Source organism: Suricata suricatta, chromosome 16 (genome assembly GCF_006229205.1).
Source record: "Suricata suricatta isolate VVHF042 chromosome 16, meerkat_22Aug2017_6uvM2_HiC, whole genome shotgun sequence".
NCBI classification, from domain to species: Eukaryota; Metazoa; Chordata; class Mammalia; order Carnivora; family Herpestidae; genus Suricata; species Suricata suricatta.
Genome location: NC_043715.1, coordinates 39,279,689 through 39,289,107, shown reverse-complemented (window position 1 = coordinate 39,289,107; position 9,419 = coordinate 39,279,689). Strand labels below are relative to the sequence as shown.

At 44.3% G+C, this 9,419-nt stretch overlaps 1 protein-coding gene across 1 annotated transcript; it reads right to left on the bottom strand.

Moving 5' to 3' along the window:
• Positions 1 to 393: 393 nt before the first annotated feature.
• On the bottom strand, positions 394 to 9,418 carry NUDT19 (nudix hydrolase 19; the record flags this gene model as incomplete). Its single annotated transcript, XM_029924257.1, has 3 exons — positions 394 to 743; positions 2,743 to 2,950; positions 9,107 to 9,418. Coding segments are annotated over 3 exons (726 nt in total), but the record flags the coding sequence as incomplete, so codon positions are not given.
• Between the last annotated feature and the right edge of the window lies 1 nt (position 9,419).

The following is a 9,419-nucleotide window of genomic DNA, read 5'->3' as shown; positions in this document are numbered from 1 at the left end:
GTACACACATCAAGGAAACTGCTAATGCAGCGGACAGTTAAAAGACAATGGCAGTAAGACATCTGATTTAAACTTTTGATAATAAAATAATACAGAAGTGGATGGGGCGGTTACGTATCTTGATTTCGGCTCAGGTCATGATCTCATTGGTTCGTGAGTTCGAGCTCCGAGTCAGGCTCTGTGATGACAGCTTGGATCCTGCTTGGGATTCTCTCTCTACTCCTCCCCTGTTTGTTCTCTCTCAAAAGTAAATAAATAAAATAGTAATTCAGAAGAGGAAACCCTTGTGAGATTTTTTCTCCCCTCATTCTGGGAAAAAGATCATTGATACTTAGTTATATTTGTGTGATATCATAAGGTTTGAAGAATGAAATAAGCAAGAGACCACTGTGATACACTTGAGGTGTGTATTGTGCTATATTAGCCTAGACTAATATTGGAACCAGACTGTACAAAGGTTGCTCCAAGCAAGTCCAGTCAGCCTCCGGTGTCCGGCAGGACAGCCTCAAGCAAGCCAGCTTACCAGCAGGCCGCCCTCTATAAACGGCTCTGACGCAGAACATAGGTCTTAGGATAAGCGTGTTTATACTTTGACTGGACAGTCACGTGGACGCTATACGCGTGGCGGCCGTGTAACACGACTCGGTGAAATGTCTTGCCTTCCTTCATGATGTCTTCAGTCTTTTTTTCAGTGGACATAACATTTTCTACAAAGTCTGAATCTTCTAAGTACAGCTCATCTCCTGAAAAATAGCATTTTAATTCCACAAAGTGTGATTTTATAAAACACTCCAATATATTAGCGACATGCACATTGGTATTTATCCATGTCATGTGTTTGGAACTGAGACAGGTCTTAAGTAATTCTAATTTTATGAGTCTACTTCAATTTCTTTCTTGTGTTTCTAATACCCACACCTCCATCCCCCCATTCCCCAGTCAAGAATTTTCTCTGGGCACATAAATATTTACGACTGGTATTTTTCATCACAAGTTATAACTTTTAGGCTAACTCATGACTCTCTTTATCCTAGTTGGTATTAATATTGGCCTTGATATCCATATATTTTTGAGTTTCAATGTGGGCTGTTCTAATAATTTTAAATAAATTTAATTTTAAGGTGAAATTAGAGAAATGACCATTTATACATCAAAACTGCTAAGCTGTCCCACTGTAGGATGACTAACAAGTGTTACGGCTATTGTGAGAATGAAGACAAGCAGCCACGGGCAGGTCACAAAGCCCCACTCTAAACTGACATAAGGGGCGCCTGGGGGGCTCAGTTGGTTGAGCGTCTGACTTCAGCTCAGGTCATGATCTCACAGTTTGTGAGTTCGAGCCCCACATCAGGCTCTGTGCTGACAGCTTGGAGCCTGGAAGCCTGCTGCGGATTCAGTGTCTCATTTACTCTGTGCCCCTCCCTCACTTGTGCTCTGTCTCTCTGTCTCTCAAAAATAAATAAATGTAAAAAAAATTTTTTTAAAGCCACTGGTATGCTTGCCTTCACCCCCTTGCCCATAGCAGACAATTTCCTAACCACTGCGCTTTTCATAGCCTGGTAATATGAATCTTAAAATAAATAAATAAATAAATAAACTGACATAAAACCATGGCACCTGAGTGGCTCAGTCGGTTAAGTGTCCGACTTCGTCTCAGGTCATGATCTCACCATTCATGGGTTCGAGCCCTGTGTTGGGCTCTGTGCTGACAGCCTGCTTCCCATTGTGTGTCTCCCTCTCTCTCTATCCCTCCCCCACTCATGTTCTGTCTCTCTCTCGCTCTCAAAAAAATAAACATTTTAAAAATAAAATAAACTGCCAGAAAACCCCCACCTAGCACTTACCCAACAACAATTGATTGCCAGCAAACTCCATAATTCAAATAAGTTGACAATTTCTCATAATTCAAGTTCTTAACAGAGTGTAGTTGAAAACAAAAGTTTTCAACTTCATAACTCATTCTCATAATTTAAAATTAGAATGTAAAAGAGTGAGATAATATACGAGGAAGAGTGTTTTCAACATCTAGGAAACATACTTAAATAAACGTATGTGCGTCTCCAAAGTGACTTGCTCAGAACTTTTGGTTATATAATAAACACCACGGAGGGGTGCCTGGGTGGCCCAGTTGGTTAAGTGTCCAACTTCGGCTCAGGTCCTGATCTCACGTTCGTGGGTTCGAGCCTTGCGTTGGGCTCTGTGCTGACAGCTCAAAGCCTGGAGCCTGCTTCAGATTCTGTGTCTCCCTTTCTCTCTGTCCCTCCCTCTCTCATGCTCTCTCTGTCTCAAAAATAAATAAAACATTAAAAATAAATTTAAAAAACCCAGCATGGATATTTTAGAGACTTGGACCTTACTTAATAAACTGCTGTATTGGGTAAAACAGATGGTAATTCATGTCTCTGAGTTCTGCAATACTTCCAGACAGCCTGGTGCATTAAATGTGAATACCAAGGTGCTGGGCGCCTGGGTGGCTTTGGTTAAGCACCCAACTCTGGATTTCGGCTCAGGTTATGATCTCACTGTTCATGGGTTTGAGCCCCGCATCGGGCTCTGTACTGATCGTGTGGAGCCTACTTGGAATTCTGTCTCTTCTCTCTCTCTGCTCCTCCCCAACTTGTATTCTCTCTCTCTCAAAAATAAATAAAAAAGAAGAAGAAGGAGGAGGGGGAGGAGGAAGGGGAGGGGGAAGGGGAGGGGGAGGGGGAGGAGGAGGAGCAGCACTGTCCTTCACTGACTTACCTGGTAAAAGCTGGAGCATCCCATCAGCAGTTAGAAATGTGATTGGCAGCCATCTTTCCATCCCTTCCAACGCACCATCCACACAAAATTTGTGCAGGTCAGAGAAAGAGGCAAAGTTTCCAAGCCTCCTTATTTCATAGAACTGCGGGGGTGCCAACCAAATTTTTTTCGATATGAAACTCTCAGTTGCCTCTGATGGAGATAACCACTGTGGAAGATAACGGTCGGGATTAAGGTTTATTCCAGAGGCAATGGAAGATCCGAAATCAGAGCTTGGTACCCAGATCGAACTGACGTTGTACAATTAATTTATTAATGTGCCTTGCTAGAATCCTCTAAGACAACATGAAAAGATTTGGTTCATGAAATATGGGCTGACCCGCCCTTACCCCCCACCCACAAGAGTTTTGTTAATGGGACGCTCAGCCTGAGGACCAATAAATCAACTAGGATAGATCACCAAGGGTTGACCTGGGGGCGTGGGGTTTTTCAACATAGAAGGCAAAAGCTGCAAGAAGGCAAGCTGGTTCTGGTTACTCCCGGGGGGGAAAGAAGCCTGCCCAGTGTTAACTTACGCTAGAAGATTGAGAATTCAGTGCCCGTTCATTCTGCCCACGAATGGGTGCCTTGGGCAGGCCCTGGAGCCGTGGTGAGCAAGCCAAAGCGCTCTCGGGCCCTATGGGGCCCTCCGCCATCAGAAAGTTGCATGACAAGTTCACATGTTACTATGGGAGTAAAGAGGAGCAATAGGAGCTTTCAGGAAGGTCAAGAGACATCACTCAGCCTATTGTTCCAGGAATGTAATAAGGCCCAGTCAGTGGAGCACCTGACTCTTGATTTTGGCTCAGGTCATGATCTCATAGTCAGTGGGATCGAGCCCCATGTTGGGCTCTGCGCTGAGTGGGCAGAGCCTGCTTGGGATTCTCTCTCTCCCTCTCAAAATGAATAAATAAAATTAAAAACTAATAATAATAGCAGAATATCAAACAAGGCATTTGCCCATTTAACTGAAGTGGCCTGACTGCCGTGACTCTTCCTCCTTCCCAAGCCTTACTTCCATACACATTTAGATAAAAAGGGGCTGATTCAGTGCATATGAAATAACACCAAAGGGGTCTTTTTTTTTTTTTAACTGATTGACTAAATATCCATTTACACTGATGGAAACTGATTCCCAAGCCCCAATCTAGGGAGTTGACATTGACTTCTGCCATGGATAACTATAGGCCAAAAGTGTACAAGACTGTATGTGCCCAAACTTCCCCTGAGGAACCTGGATATGGTTAATCTATGGGACCAAACAATCTATGTTTATAAGAAGCACCTGGGGTGATTTTTGAACTGCCAAGACTACATTTTGCAAAACAATGGTGGGGCCTCAAAGGACCACCCAACCTGTAAGTTATTTACATAGAACTCTGTTTTGTCAATTCCATGTAAGTTCAGTGATTACAATCCAATGAAGGGCTAAACAATACGTACACCCCACTAAATTCAACCTGTTCAGGTTAGGCCAGACCATAGGTTAAGAGAGCGCATCATTTATTGGTTACTTGCTACTTGTACTTACTTCAGCAGTGCTGAGAAAAACCTTTGACACTTTCGGCTAGATAATTATTTGTTGTGGGGGACTGTCTTGTGCGCTGAAGGATGGTTAGAGGCATCCTTGAGCTCTACCCAGTAGAGGCCAGTAGAAGTACCCAAATTAGTCTCAAGACATTACCAAATGTATCCAGGGGTGGGTGGGTGAATCATCCCCTTTTGAGAATCAGTAGCCTAGACTAGGTTAAGAACTGCTTATTGAAATCTCTTCTAGGGGTGCCTGGGTATATCAGTCGATTGAACATCTGACTCTTGATTTTGGCTCAGGTTATGATCGCAGGGTCATATGATTGAGCTCTGCATCAGGCTCTGCATTGAGCATAGATCCTGCTTAAGAGTCTCTCTTTCCCTCTGCCCCTCTCCCCAGCTCGTGTGCTCACTCACTCTCTTGCTCTTTCTCTCTCTCCCTCCCTCCTTCTAAAATTAAAAAAAAAATCTCCTCTTCCAGTCATGAGTGCTAGAATTACCTTTCTCCAACATGATGTAAACAATAGAGGAGCGAACAAAATCTATTAACCTACCATTTTTGGACATTGAAAAATGCAGAATTATAATTTATAAGACAAGAAAAACAAATGAGGTGAACTCTACCATTGCCAAGGTTTTCTGCCTAAAGGTAAGCGGCAGACCACAGCACAAGGAAAGAGAACCTAATCTATGCCATTCTCACTGACTTACTGAGGAGACAGAGAACAGAGTTTGGAAAGGCCCACACAGGGTATAGTATGGAAGACACGGTACCCGAGAGGAGTGATCTATGTAGAGTAGAACTCCCAAAATCTGTATAGGATGCCCTTAGTCTTTGCGAAACACTAATCTATGCAAGCATAAGATGAAACCACATGACATTGGAAAACATGCTTTCTAAAAAAGAACAATTACGTGGGGGCTTTAAACCAATAATTTCCAGGACTCACCAAGGACCAGGAAAAATTTCCTCCAACCACAGCAGAGAGACCTGGTTGAATATAAGGGTCACATTAGAAGTGTAGTTAAATCAGCCCTAGAATAAAGGCTATCATAGAACTACTCTAAAACCACTTTTAAAAATAAGAGATGCCTGGGTTGGCTCAGTTGGTTAAGTGTCCAGCTCTTGATTTTGGCTCAGGTCATGATCTCATGGTTCATGAATTCGAGCCCCACATTGGGTTCTTCCCACCGACAGCACAGAGACCGCCTGGGATTCGCTCTCTCTCCACATCTTCTTAAAACAAATACAGAAACTAAAAAAAAAAAAAGAGGATCAAGTTATTTTGCAATAACTTAACTTCCTGCCAGGAAAAGTTCAACAATCTTTAAAGGAACATGACAAAATCCAGCACTCAACTAAAAATCACAATATCCAACATCCAATAAAAAACTGCAAGACTCATGACAGGAAAGCAGGAAAATGTGACCCTTAACTAGAAGACAACTTGGTCCATGGAAACTATAGAGATGATGGAATTAGTAGAAAAGGACATTAAACCACTGTATAAATATGTTCCATTGACTCAAAGACATAAAGGAAAATATGAACAGGATAAGAGAAATAGAAAATATTTTTAAAAAGAACTAAAATGGAACATCTAGAAATGAAAAATATCTGAAATGAAAAACACACAGGATGGTATTTACAACCAGTTAGATGCTACATAAGAGAAAAAGAACTTGAAAACGAAGCAGTAAAATCTATTCAAGATGAAGCACAGAGATAAAACACTTGAAACAAAATCAACAAGTTATCAGTTACATCTCAAGTAGTCCAACATAAATGTAATCGGAGTCTCAGAAAAGAGGAAGAGGTGAAAAATATCTGAAGAAACAAGTAACAAAAAGAAAACCATGCACATTATAATCAAATTGATGAACACCAGTGACTAAGAGGAAATATTTAAAGTAGCCACAAACACAAAACAAAACACATTAGGCACAGAGGACCAAAGAGTTAAAAGAAGATTTCTCATCAGAAGTTATATAAACCAGAAAATACCAAAGCAATATCGTTAAGGACTGACAGGGAAAAAAAATCTGTTAACCTGGAATTCAATACCCAACCAAAATATCTTTGAAACAAATGGCAGCCAAATACAGTATTTTTCAGATAAACAAAATTTACAAGATTCATTGTCAGAAGACCTGACTATAACACATATTAGAGGTTGTTCTTTGGGCCGAAAGAAACCAGTTGTAGATTTGGATCTGCACAAAGGGATGGAGAGTAGTAATGATGGTAAATAGGCAGGTAAGCATAAAAGACAGTTTTGACTCATTGTTGCAGTCTTTCAAAGATTGACTGTTTAGGACAAATTAATCAATGCATTATAGAGTTCATAATAACAATAAAAGGCAAACGTATGACAACAATAGCTATTGGACATGAGGGGAGAAATGCAGGTATATTGTTGTAAGGTTCTAACATGATACATGATGAAAGCTATGTGTTGCAAACTCTAGAGTAACCACAAAGAAGTATAATTAATAAGTCAATAATGAAGATAAAACAGTCCTTAAAATTCTGAAATAATACAAATGAAGTTAGGAAAAGAAAAACAGTGCAAAGAATAGACAGGACAGATAACAAACTAAAAGATGGTAGATTCAAGTTAAATGTAAATATTTAAATGGATAACATATATAAATATAAATGATCTAAGCACTCTAGCTAAAAGGCAGATTTTGTCCTATTGGTAAAAAAAAAAAAAAAAAAAAAAGCAAGACTATGTGGTGCCTACAAGAAACATACTTTATTTTTTACTAAAATTTTTTAAATGTTTATTTATTTTTGAGAGAGAGAGAGTGTGAGCAGGGGAGGGGCAGAGAGAGACACACACACATACACACACAATACGAAGCAGGCTCCAGGCTCTGAGCTGTCAGCACAGAGCCCAATGCAGGGCTCGAACTCACAAACCACAATATCGTGACCTGACCCGAAGTCAGATGCCTAACCTACTGAGCCATCCTGGTGCCCCAAAGGTTATTTCATAACTGTCAAAGAATCAATCCATCAAGCTTTAACAGTCGTCTATGTCCATGCAGCACCTTACAAGGAAGCTTCAAAATACATGAAGCAAAACCTGGTAGAACTAAAAGAGAAAAGGACAAATCCACAATTACTCATTAAAAATGTCAGCATTCCTGGAATGCACCTGGTTGGTTCAGTCCATGGAACACGCAACTCTTGGTCTCGGGTTGTGAGTAGGAGCGCCCTGTTGGGTGTAGAGATTACGTAAAAACAAAAAACAACAAACAACAAAAAACAAATCTGAAAAAAAAACCTTTCAGCATTCCCGTCAGTCTGATGGAACAAGAAAGCACTATGGAAGAGCGGAAAGACACTACCAACAAATTTAACCTAATTGCCATTTTTCCAAACTCTCCATCAAGCACGATTACATTATTCTTTTTAGGTGCAAAAGGAACATTCACCAAGATAAACCATATTTGTGGCCATAGAAGATGTCTCAATAAATATGACTGAAATCATATAATGTTCTCCGAAGACATAATTAAAACTGCAGGAAATGAAGCGGGCAGGAAATGAGTTAGCGCAGGGAAGGAGCCCAGTGCCCGAACGACAAGGTACAACTCCTGGGATGTCCCGAGGGCTCTCCTGGGGGAACCTGCCGGAGAGGCAGCATCAAGGCCTTGGGGCTACGAAGCTGGGGAAAGCAGAGGAGCCTCACTGTTGTACCCAAGTTTGTAAAATCACCCCAAAACAAAGGCCAGAGACTGCTAGGGAGACGGAGTCACGCCTGCAAAAGCAAAGGGCCTTTATTACAAGCTTAAGCTCCTGCTCACAGTCTAAACCCAACCTGCTGGCCACGTGGAGAGAGCCCGGAACAAAGGCAGGCCAAGGCCTTTTATGCCTTTGGGAGGGGGCGTTACAGGAAATGATGACAGGTGTACAGTGAGCCAATCCCTACCCCCCATCAATACTGGCAGTTGTGGGAGCCAATCACGACATTTGGAGTATTGACCAATCGGAGTGGGCCCAGGACACCCCACGTGGGGCGTGACTAGGCCCACCTCTAGAAAGGTCAATGGTATCAGCCGGCCTCTCCCGATTGGGCGTTGCAGGAGTTGTCCTTCCTCAAGGTGCGCCTTTCAGGAGAAGCCGGCGCCTTCCCCTTTAAGTACAGGGGAGGCTGGATCCGACAGGCGGCCGGCGGGGGGGGGGGGGGGGGGGGGGGGGGGGGGGGGGGGCCCGCCCCGCCCGGGGGGGACCGCCCCCCTGTTAGCGACCGGCTGCCTCCAGGCGCATTTCCACCACGGTGGTGTACCGCGACCAGCTCCAGGATGGCTGGGAAGGCCCGGTGGGGAAGGCCGGATCAGACCTGCGTCCTTACATCACCAAGGTCCTGGCTTCGGAGTTGAGAGGAGTACCTGGCAGCGGCAATGAGCAAGCTCCCAAGCGAGTTGTGTGATCCCGAAGGCAAACATCAGATACCCTTGCACTCACCCACACAACCTTTCTGTTGCCCGCTTTCACTATTCAATGAATTACATGATACTCAACGCTTTGTTATAAAACGGGCTTTGTGTTAGATGATTCTGCCCAACTGTAGGCTAATGGAAGCGTTTCGAAAACGTTTAAGGTAGGTCAGGCTAAGAGGTTAGGTAGGTCAGGTGCACGGTGTCACCCCATCACAGACGGAGGAAGACCCGTAATCAGCCTCTGTGCTGGCTTACAGGGAGGTTCCAGATGGGCCCGGGCTGCTAGCGGGGGCCCTGATTCTCCAGTTCCTGTGGGTGCCCACGCCGGCCCCGCAGGCCGTACCTGGTGGCTCACCACCTCGGTCAAGTCCGGGCGGACCGGCGGCGGCTCCCGCAGGCAGCACAGGAAGAAGGCCGTGTTGAAGCGGCGGCTGCCCGGGCGCGTGAACGGCGTGAGCCAGCCGCCCCAGTCGTGCAGCGCCCAGATGTCGGGCGTGCAGTCGAGGTGCGCACACAGGCTCAGGAAGTGGCGCGGGTCGCAGCGGACGCGGTCGCGCCAGGCGTCCAGGTCCGGCGGCTGCGGGAGCGCGCGTCCGGGCAGGGCGTCCCGGGGCCGCAGCAGCAGCACGCCCGCCTCCTCGAAGGCCTCGCGGATG